Source organism: Chelonoidis abingdonii, chromosome 4, assembly GCF_003597395.2.
Source record: "Chelonoidis abingdonii isolate Lonesome George chromosome 4, CheloAbing_2.0, whole genome shotgun sequence".
NCBI lineage: Eukaryota > Metazoa > Chordata > Testudines > Testudinidae > Chelonoidis > Chelonoidis abingdonii.
This window is the reverse complement of record NC_133772.1, coordinates 75,937,574-75,948,964: the sequence shown is the minus strand read 5'-3', so window position 1 is coordinate 75,948,964 and position 11,391 is coordinate 75,937,574. Positions and strand designations below refer to the sequence as shown.

General features: G+C 45.8%; 1 protein-coding gene across 1 annotated transcript; it reads right to left on the bottom strand.

The window, feature by feature from the left end:
* Nucleotides 1–767: 767 nt before the first annotated feature.
* C4H11orf96 (chromosome 4 C11orf96 homolog) lies at nucleotides 768–2,011 on the bottom strand. Its single transcript, XM_032790390.2, has one exon. The coding sequence runs from the start codon at nucleotides 1,756–1,758 to the stop codon at nucleotides 1,393–1,395; it is 366 nt and encodes a 121-aa protein (XP_032646281.1). The 5' UTR covers nucleotides 1,759–2,011; the 3' UTR covers nucleotides 768–1,392.
* Nucleotides 2,012–11,391: the final 9,380 nt, after the last annotated feature.

The following is an 11,391-nucleotide window of genomic DNA, read 5'->3' as shown; positions in this document are numbered from 1 at the left end:
TGTACCAAACACTATATTTTGGTTGGTGGCAGCATTATCAGATCTAAGCTAGAAATTAAGTTTAGAGGGATACATGCAGGTTCCCACTTTCTGAACGCTAAAGTTCAAAGTGGAAATCAGACCTTGACACTCTTAAAAAAATAAACAACCCAACAGTCCCACAGATTCATTCCTGGCTGATCTTCATCCTCAGCAAAATCTTTCACTCTCCTACCTGAGAGAAATCTGTGTGTCCAGAGTGCCCTGCAGCCTCTTGATTTACTAAATGGAACTGCATTGTACATAATTCTCAAAAAACAAACAAACAAAAAAAACCCACTTAGCATGTTTGTAGCACTGACCAATTTACTTGCCAAAGGCAGAAAAGAAAGTCTGATCAGAACATAGAATAGTCATTCAATAATGAATAATAATAATTCTAAGAATAATTATTAGACTTTCTCAGTTTTGCTAACTTAAAAAAAATGGGTCAGCAACTTTCCTTACCAATCATCTAATTTCTTGTTTTATTACTTGCTTTATGCTAAGCTTTTTTTTTTAAAAAAAGATGTCATCTACCTAAATTCTTATAGTATATACTTTAAGATATGTAGTGAAATACCCCTTTGACAATGTCCTTTCCCCCCCCCCCCCCAACACCTCCCACCCTCCAAAAAGGATATTGTTGTTTTTGGGTTAGCTGTCAACAATTTTAAGCCCATATATCCACTAAAGGGTAAGCAAGTAGAAATAGGAATAGTTATTCCCAATAAATATTCTCCAAAATGCACTATGCAAATATATTGAGTTTTATTTCTTTTATGGAAATAACAACAGACATTCAGGTAGAAAGATATTAAATTAATGCAGTCAACAATTTAAATGCAAAAATAAATATAAAGTCCAGCAGCTCACTGCATCTAAAACAGCTCAGATTTCTTCTAATAAATGGAAAAAGTTTTTTTTTAAATCTGAAGTTTCATACAACCAAACAGAAACAAACATAAAAGTGCTTTCTTAGAAAACATCCTAACCTTACTTGCAAATTGCTCTTGGAATCTATCCCACTCCCGACTGGTTCTTTATCAGGAGGATAATTCAAAGGAACTTCACCCCCCGCTTAAATAAAGCCTTCATCATGGTCCCTTCAAAGTCCCCCCTTGCCATACTGACTGACAGTTAGGATCTAATCTATAATACAAAAGAGTGTCCAGTGGCCGTTATTTGGAAAGCAATTCTCGGTAGCAAGGATCTCCACAAATCGTCTCCCTTGAAAAATATAACTATAAAGTTCTTGCGCTTGTGTCTCGCGGCTGCAGGCTTCACTGTGAAGCATGCACAGTCCCCTCTCTCTCTGGCGAGTGTGTTTGCAAAGCTGCTGTGATGGGTGATCACGGAGCCCCAAAGGTCCCTTCACAGGGCAGAGTCCGAGTCACTCGAGTCCAAACTGTTCCGCAGCTTGCAGCTGCTGAGCTTCTCTCTCTGCAGACTCAGGTTCTGGGTGCTCCTCCTCAGGCACTCCAGGGACTGCAGGAAGGATTTCTTGGCTTTCTCCTCCTCCATGGGGGAGACTCCTTCCTCCTCCACCTCCTGGATCTCATCGAAAGTCACCGGCTGGGTCTTGAAGCGGGACTGTCTCGGTCTCCTCAGCTTGCCCTTGGGGATCTTGGCGGGGCGGACGGGCTGGGGGTATTCCTCGGCGATGCACACGAAATGGGGCATGACCGCTTGGTAGCTGGAGCAGATGCCCATGAGCTCGGCTTGCTTGGCTGCCATCATGTTAGCCGCTCTGCCGCGGCTCCGCGAGACGTGAGCTGGGCAGGAGCGAGAGGAGCAGGCGGCCGCTGGCGAGCGCGCAGTCCCAGGCACCACGGGGATGGGCGCGGGCTCCGAGCCTAGGCAGAGCCCAATGCGGTCACCTCAGTCCGTAGCCGAAGGCGGGCCGGGCTCCCCGACGGCCAGCTCACTTCCCAGGCCCGGCGGCGGAGTCTCGCTGGCTGCCTCGGCCGGGAGCGGGTTCCCCTGCGGAGCGCGGGCGCTGCAGCCAGAGGGTCGCTCCTGTGCTCAGCGAAAGCTGCCGCTGCCTGTGCAGTCCCCGGCGCTATATAGCCCCCTCAGCCCACACAGGAGCATGCTCAGATGACACCAACTACCATTTAAAGCCTGCCCGGCCGCTTCCCTTCCGCCTGACGTCGGCAAGTCATTTGTGCTGAAATAACGCCGCCCCCGCGCTGCAGAGAGACTGGGCTGGGGAGGCCCTGGGGGTTTCCCGCGCCGCTCTCTGGCTGCAGCCCTGGCCCGGGGCAGGCTGAGGGGGAAGGCCCTGGCTGCTGAACACCCACCAACGTCTTAGCCAGACCACGCTCTGGGCCTCCCCACATTTTGGGGGTGGAGGGGGTGATTGTGATCCTGTTACTGTGTATCTAATGATCCCCGTTACCCGCTTCTGCCAGGCTTCCTTCCACTTGGAGAAATCAGGGCTGCCGGGGGGCAAGTGGGGCAATTTGTCCCAAGCTCTTCAGGGGTCCCCACAAGCATATAGTATTCTATAATATTGCAACTTTTTTTTAATGGAAGGGGCCCCCAAAATTGCTTTGCCCCAGGCCCCCTGAATCCTCTGGGTGGCCCTGGGAGAAATCCCCCAAGCACCTCCTGGGCTGTTTCCTCCTTCCTGTCCATCCTGTAACCTAGTGCAGGAGTTCTCAACCTTTTTTTCTAAGCCCCCCCCGCTCCCCCAACATGCTATAAAAATTCCAGGGTTCACCTGTGCCACAGCGACTGTTTTTTGCATCTAAAAGCCAGGGTTGGCATTAGGGGGTAGCAAACAGGGCCACAGGAGCCCTGTGAAGCTAAGTTGCTCAGGCTTTGGCTTTAGCCCTGGGTGGCAGAGCTCGTGGTCCCAGGCTTCAGCACCGCATGGTGCCACTTTTGACTTTCTGCCCTGGGTCCAGTGAGTCTAACACAGGTCCTGCTTGGTGGACCCCCTGAAACAGTCTCTCTACCCCACCACTGACCTAGTGTGCAAGCACTGCCCGAGTTGGTACCTGCATCCAGTTCAGGTTTCACAGCAGGAGTGGGGTAGACAGGCTACACATACATCCATTTCCTATTATTGTCCACTTCAGACCTGGGGGCTGAGGCTGCTCAGCTGCTCCTGGCATCTCTTTCCTTTCTCCTCCTATGTTGCAGACAATCTCCAGCTTAGGGCTCAGGCAGAAGGGCAGTAGAAGTTCTAACAGGCCTCTCTTCACATACATTCTACCTATCACTCTCTCCCTGTGAAGCACACAGGTGAAGAGTTTGCATTAGTTCTTCATGGCAAACATGACCTCCATCCTTCTGTGAATCTTGTCTCTCTGATTCCTGTGTGAGGAGAGCACAGGGCTGCTGGGAAGGAAAGAGAGGGCATTAGAGCTTGGCAGAGGTAGCCTTAAGCCTTTCTTTGGATGCTGATATTACCTGTCCTGAAATGCCTGGTAATTGAGGCTTGACTGGCATGTGGGGAGCGGGCTTGGTATATAAGGTCAGGAAGGCTTTTAGTGCTGGAAGAACAACTATGCTGATAGTCAATTGTTGTGACTTTCACTTCATGGGTTTTTATTTGTGGGGTGGGGAGTGTTATACAGCTATTTCTCTGGCTGAAAAAATATTGGCATCAGCAACAGGATTGTAATACCCATTAGTTATTGGCAAGGATTCCTGGCTGTCTGGACAAGCAGCAACTTGCTCCTTTGCTCACCCCCTCACATGCAGAAGGGACTGAGCTCAGGTGAGATATGGGATGCACTCTCAAAGCCCCAGAGTGACTCAGCTGAGGAAGACAACTTCAGCACTCTAGGGTAAGGGAAAAAACGTTCTCAGCAGCAAAACAAATGAACTATGTAAGAGAGAGAACACGGTCTAGGAGTTAAATCAGGAGGTGGGGAGTCAGGACTCAGATACATTTCTCAGCTCTGCCACTTTTGACTCACTGTGTGACAGAAGACACGTGACCAAACTTCTCCGTGCCTCAGTTTCCCAATTTGTAAAAGGGGCATTATGAGCCTGCTTTCATTAATTTTTATAAAGTGCTGTGCTCAGATGGAAGGTGGAATACAAGGGCAAAAGTATTAGTCTGTTATTTTAAATGTCTGGTGTGACTCTGCACCCCATATTCTTTGCAGTGATATTATTATGACATTATAATGTATTTTATGCAAGATAAGTCATGTGAGGTGTCATTGGAAAAGTTAAGATTTGCTGAATATGATTATCCTATGTGTATGCATATATCACTTTCGTATCTGAAGTTATGAATATTACTATGTATCTGTATTTCAAATGTAGTTACACCTGGGTAATGTCCACTAGACAAGATGCTTTCAGTCTAGCTAGTGGGTGGGAAAGGGCCTATTCAGGGCAATGGGCCATTAGGAAAAAACAATAAGTCTTAGGAGAAGCTTTTCTCCCACCTAGGGAGCCTTCCTGATAATGCTATAGCCAGCCTCCAAGTAATGGCTGCTATGACTCTACAAGGACATGATGAGACCACATGTCTCTAGACTTCATCTTGAGATGTCAGTATTTTTCCACAGACCGGGATAGGACCCAAGCTTTGGGAACAAAGGGTTCTTGACATATGCAAAAGCTATATAAGGCAGGGAGTGACATCATCTGATGTTCTTCAATCCCCACACAAGAAGACTCCTAGAAACACTTGAGGAACAAAGACTGGAGGAAGTGCTGGACCCAGGCTAACGGGATTTCTAGCCTGTGAATGAAACACCTGGGGATTCCAAGCTGTAACGCAAGTGCAGCTTGTCCCATAAAAATCTGCAGCTTGCTTGTATCATCTCTTAGGGTGAGAATCTGCTATTCATATCCAATCTATTTATTAAGCTTAGTTTGCATTTTTTGTTTATTTGCTAGGTAATCTGCTTTGATCTCTTTGCTATCACTTATAATCACTTCACATCTATCTTTTGTAGTTAATAAGCTTGTTTTTGCTTTATCTAAATCAGTGAGTTGGAATTAAGTATGTGGGAAGCATAACTCAGGGCAAAGGCTGTTGCATATTTCTCTCCACATTGAGGGAGGGGGCAAATTTTATGAGCTTAGGCTGTACAGGTCCCTGTGCAGCACTAGACAGTATAATTTTGGGTTTATACTCCAGAAGGGGTGCAAGCCTGAGGAACTGGGAGTTGCCTTAGCTATAGCCTTCCTATGCAGGGGTTGGTCAGAAAGCCTGCATGTAACTGCAGCTGGGTGTGTCCCTACCTGTACGTTTGCTGGTGAAAGTGAAGGCTGGAGGGCTTTGCAGCTTGTCACAGCAGTACAGTGTGAGAGGGAGCCCAGGCTGGTGGGTCAGGGGGCTCAATGTTGCCCCAGTTCCAGGTGGCACCCCGGGGGTGGGGAAACCTATCACATCTAGTGTTACAATTATTAAAATAAAACAGGAACTTGTGAATTAGTGGAAGTTGGCGCCCTGGTTTAAAGATGTACATGCTAAGGATTATCAGAAGTGGAAAAACCCCAAGGGTTAAAGAAAGAGAAAAGGAACTAGAATGCAGGGGGGAAAGGAGCTAGTAGGTCAGTGTGTCCCGCTCTAGGACAGATGCAGGATTGTTCCCTACAGTCTGTTCTCAGGGAGCTTTGGTCCAGTGCAGGTCCCATGCTAGGAGAGTTTCCAAAATCCAGTTAGATGGGAAGGAGGGAGATTGTGTCTTATCAAGAATATTGGGTATTTCGAACTGTGACTAGAAGAGGGAAGAAAATACATTCTTCAGGGCTCTTTAGCAGAGGGTTTGCCCAGTGGGAGGAGCCTCACATGTTTGTGGCAGAGGCAGGCAAGTGCTTCTTGAGAAGCAGAGTGGCATGTGCATAACACAGATGTCCTGCTCCCACTGCAGCTGCTCAGCACACAGAAAGGCACCTGCTTTTGAGAGGCCACAATCATACCACCTCTTGCTTCCTTTTCATGAGGGCTCAGGCCTTCCCACACCAAACTCCCTAATCAATGGCAAGGACACACACAGGCGTGGCTAATGGCCACTTCAGAACTGCTTGGAAAATAGAGCTTCAATTGGGGCCTTTTCACAAAGCTGACTAAAACAAACCAAGGGCCCTCTCCTGTGGTTTGGAAGAGAGGCAACTGCGGCCACCCTCTTATTAGCATGTTTTTAGAAGGATGGCTGCTTCGCCGGCTGCCACTTCAAAAGAAAAATAACGATTAAGAGCCCTAGGTTTACAATGTGCCTTGCTGCAATCTCCCAGCTCCTTGGCTGTGTAAAGCAGCATTTGGGCCGGGTTCAACATAAAGCCCTTTTATTGGGAGACAAAATTAACTTAATATGGGAACAATTCTCTGTTTGGTCAAACTGAGTCATTCCAGTCTGGGGAAGAGGTTGTTTTCACTGTTGATTTTAAATGGCTAAATTTTATCTCTAAAATATTCACTGCACAGTAACAAGTCTCTCTCTGAAAAATCCCACTCACAGCACAGTCATCATCCCTGACACTACTTGGTTTAGTCAGGACCGAACCACACATTGTGCCACAATCCTTCTAGAGGTCAAGAATGCAGCATGGTTTGGAGAATACATTAGTTTGGGCCTGTCTACCCTGCAAGAGCAAACTGTTTTAGCCCTTCTGTTACCAGATCCCCCAACAAAGCGCTGTTCCAATCGGAAAGGAGAGCATTTCCCCTTTTGTATATACCAAGGTATCTTTGACCTGCCTTACCAACATGTGCACAATGAGCACCAGAGGCTGCAAAAAGTGCAATTGATTTTAAATCTGCAACTAAACATTCTCCCAGGACACAAACAGACCACACAACTTCATAAACAAAGTTCAGCATTAGAGTAAACTGGCTTCACTTCATCCAGAACAGGCATTTCATCCCTCACGATTCTGATCATAAAAGGCTCTGGATAATTTCACGGCAGAGTTGGAGCAACATCACCATGGTAATAACTAGAAGGCTTTAAGATTTTATTTGAGACAATTCAGTGAAAATATCCAGTGACATAATCTCCTAAATTAGGCCTGGAATGCGCTAATGTAAAAAACTATATTTGTTCCAATGGTTTAAGTCTTGGCTTTAATCAAGGTTGCCCCTGATATTTGAAATGTGACCCCTGCTGTACAGATGACAGATATTCCCTGCTATGCATATCATAGGAGTAGATTTCTTCCCTACATAGTGCAGGAATTGAAGTCACTTGTATACTGGGGCATTGCTTAGGAGGGGTTTTCTCACTTCTATCTATAGCTGGTAATATTTCAAATGTCAGTTCAACTTCTCTAGGGTCTTTGGGCCATTTTTACAGTCCAAACCTCATCTTTATAGAAGAGGAAACTGCTGGCATTGTTAAAACAATATCACAGGAATTCCATGTCACCCACTGTGCAAACAAGTCACTCTTTCAGCCATGTAATCAAGGGAAATACCATCATGACCCTTTACAAATTCTTCCTTCCTATCAGGGTGAATTGCACAGAACAGGAAGTTCGGGGGTGGGGACATGGGGGAGACTCTTCCTTTCCTGCAAGAAGGAGGAATTTTAAAGGGAAAAGACTGCAAACAGATTACTTTCCATTAGGCAAATCTTGCCTTCTCATTAGGCAAATCACCATACCTGCAGCTCATGCCACCAAAGAAATCAGTTCTGCAATAGCATGATTAGTGTGGGTAGGGATTGTGATCTCATGAGTCATCTAGTTCATCTCCCTGCATTGTGGCAAGATTGATTTAACTCATCCTTGATGGGCATGTTCCAAATCTACCCTCAAACATCTCTGTAGAGGGGGAATCTGCATTTTGCTCTACTGCTAAATGTTTCTTCTAGTCAGGCAGTGGTTTTTTTTTTTTTAATATATAACCTATATTTTCTCTGCGGCACCTTAGATTACTTTTTATTCTGTCTTAGAGACTAATGAGAATGAGATACAAACCCTTAGCTTCTTGATTACACTTTACAAGGAAGAACTACTGGATCTTCACAGTCCTGGCTTGTAAAGTAAGTCAGTCCCATATGACCATACCTATTTCATAGAATGCTAAACTAAAGCACATAGGTTAAATGACTTGCTAAGGTTATAGAGAGAGTCAGTGTCTAAACTTCGATCAGAATGATCAAGTTCCTGAACCTCCAGTCCCGTGCTCAGTAGTGTTTAGTCAGCAGTATGCACCTGCATTAGCAACAAATACAAGTATGGCAGCATGTTTTACATTTCAGCCAGGTGGCTTTTAAGTAGGACCACAACATATTGTCAAGGTGAGAGTTTTGAAAGCCATCAAAACTTGGTGATCCACTGTGCATATCTATTAGAGATTCTGCTTCCTGTGTTTATTCACCATGTGTGCTGAGGGCTGGGAGGCTTTGGTCTGCTTTGACCTTTTCTTGTCTTCAGTATCACTCCTGTTATGGAACAACCACATTTGGAAAAATAATAAAGAATTCAATTGCTGGAACTGCCCTACAAACATCAAGAGAGAAAAACAATCCAAACAGTATTTTAAAGCTGAAAGCTGTTTTTCTTCCCTTAAACTTTGAGTCGTATCTTCGCTACTCGGAGACTTGCTGTTATTCAACAAACTGTAATGCAAACCCATTTCAGCTCAGCTGCCGAGAGCTGAAATGGCCTTCAAGAGACATCTGCACTTTCACATGCAAAATGTCACCACGTTTTTACAATCACAAGACATCTTCAAAGAAAACACTCAGTGGGCCAAGTCCAACTCTTGCATAATCCCATTACATTGAATGATTTACACCTTGGATGCATTTGGATCATTTTCCTTGTCACTGTCTACTTGCAAGGGACACACTCCTTCAAGGTTGCTCAGCCCATGATTGACATGCCCTTTCCCCATGTATATGTTTGGAAAGCCCTTGTATTCCTTTACAGTATTGTTAGTGCTTCTATATGCTTTTGTTTTTTCTTTAATCAGTGCCAGCAACCCAGCTCTGAGGGACACCCTACAACAACAAATCATTGTGCATAGCCCAGCCCTCAAAATCAACTATCCAATACAGTGATATGCTGCCAACATATTAATAATTAGAGGGTCCCTCACAATATTCCACCAACAAGAGAGATTCATCATATCCCCTAGGTAAAATACTCCCCCAAATCCATCAGTCCTTCCACCCTCACCGTCATATTTCCCTGTCCTTGAAAGGTCCCCTACCTGGCACCTCTTCTTCATGACAGGTCAGAGTCCCGTGGCTTCACATTGTGGTTGGTCAGGTGGGAAGCAGATCAACACTGGTTCTGGGGCTTGCTGGTTGGTTGGGGAATGTGTCCCCTCTCTGTTTTCGAGACGGCTGCTGTAGGTGGTAGGGTGCAGGAGTGGGTCTCCTCTAGTAGGCATGAAAGGAGCAGGCTTAATCTGGGCAGTTGTGGAGGGGAGCAAGGCGCCAGGCTTCTCCGTTGTACCGTCTTTTCAGACTCTGGGCTGGGGGTTAGTGTGCAGGCACTAGCAGGCTGCTGTGGGCACTGGTCTCTCATTCACAGCAGCATCACCTTAGTCTTCTCTCCTCTCCTTCATGCACTGCTAGAGCTGTAGGCAGACACCGATTTGTGGGCACTACTGGTGTATTTCCATGAAATCCTAGTCAGTGGTAGGGGATGCAGTGGGGAAGTCTCCCTTTTAATTGCTGTCATGGTGATAGGAGGTGCATCCAGGGCATGGGAGCCACCTAAGTGAACAGCAGCCCCCTCAGTCCCGGCCCCAGGATGGGCAGAAATTAACAAACAAGCCACAGCATTCTGAGGTGGGCTTTTGAAAAAGCTTTTTTGTTGCTGTCCTTCCAAACAAATAATTCCTGTCCCTCACGATCCCATCAGTGTGCACATACAGTGTGGTTTCTGGGGAGTTGATTCTCAGAGACACCCCTCCAAACCGACTCATTTTACACACAAAGTTGTGTTTTGAAAGGGATCTTTATGTCTTCCCCAGACTCCTCCTGCAGAAGTGGAGCCCAACTTTTTGCAATTGGTTTGTATCAGTTTATGTTGGCTACTCTTCACAGGGGAAAGGGCTAGAAACTTTCTTTTAATAACTGAAATGTGAGGGTCTCTAGGATGAGGTCCAAATGCCTGTTTTGTTAAGGAGTGACTCAGCCAAGCCTCTGCTGGCTCCTCAGTTCTGTAACAAACTAATGCTACAAGAAGCCTGTATGTATGGCCCCGCTATTCAAGAACAAACCATTGCATTTGCATCCCAGTATACTTGGATATTGGTGTAAACCCAGCTTGTCCGTGAGCAATATCATTCATTGTCCGTGAACCTCAGTTTAGCCCGACTGCATATGTATTATGATACAACCTTTAAGTACATGATCACATATTTTTTCTACACCTTCTTTTAACGCAGGAGGAACATTAAAAAGGTAAATGTTTAAAAAACTTAAAAATTGAAAAAAGTATATGGACAGTAAGGTTGGGATCTCTAGATTAATAGAGCACAGTCCTCTACCAAGTGAGCAGAGTAACTGGTAGCAGTAGAAGGTTCTTAACGTCTACATGGAACTGCTGCTAGAGTGGATGGAGACACACTTTGCCATGTGCTTCACAGCTATTGGTGTTGAGACTCAGGAATAACAGGTTAAATTCCAGGTTCTGTAGGGGAATATTCTCTAATGGCCCTGATCCTCCTGTTATCATTCCCCTCCTCACCAACTCTTACCCTCTACCATCCCTTTATTCCTGCCCATCTCCAACATCTGACTCCTGCTCCCATCCACCCACTGCTCTTAGCTTCTGTCCAGTTCTCGCCCATGTCCCAGTCTCTAACTCCTTCTACTCACCCTTGCACCTGCCCTGCCTCTACCGGATCTTGCCTTCACCGCCACTTCCTTTTGCTCCTATCCTCCCCCACACACACTTTGCTCTGATCTCTGCCCCCCCCAACTTCTGTCTCCTGCTGCTCGTGCCGCAAACCCTTGCCCCTATATACAGTAACTCCTCGCTTAACGTTGTAGTTATGTTCCTGAAAAACACTACTTTAAGTGAAATGATGTTAAGCTAATCCAATTTATCCTTAAGAATGAATGTAAATAGTGGGGTTTAGGTTCCAAGGAACTTTTTTTTCACCAGACAAAAGACATTATATACATATTCAGTATTAGTTTTAAATAATTTTAAACAAACAATTTAATACTGTACTCCCCAATGACAATTGTGAAGCTTGTTGATGCAGGGACGTAGCGGGGTCGGGGCTTGCCCTGCTCCACCCAGTTTTTCAGCTGGGGCACAGGGTTGGGGGCTTGCTCACTGCCCATCTGGAATGCTGGGCAGGCAGAGCAGAACATTGCATGACTTTAAAACGAGTATGTTCTAATAGATCAGCAACCTAATAACAAAACAATGTTAACCGGGCTGACTTTAAGTGAGGAGTTACCGTACTCTGATCTCCTGACCCAG

Coding starts and splice junctions, on each gene's coding strand:
- C4H11orf96 (XM_032790390.2), bottom strand. CDS start 1,758: ATGATGGCAGCCAAGCAAGCCGAGCTCATGGGCATCTGCTCCAGCTAC.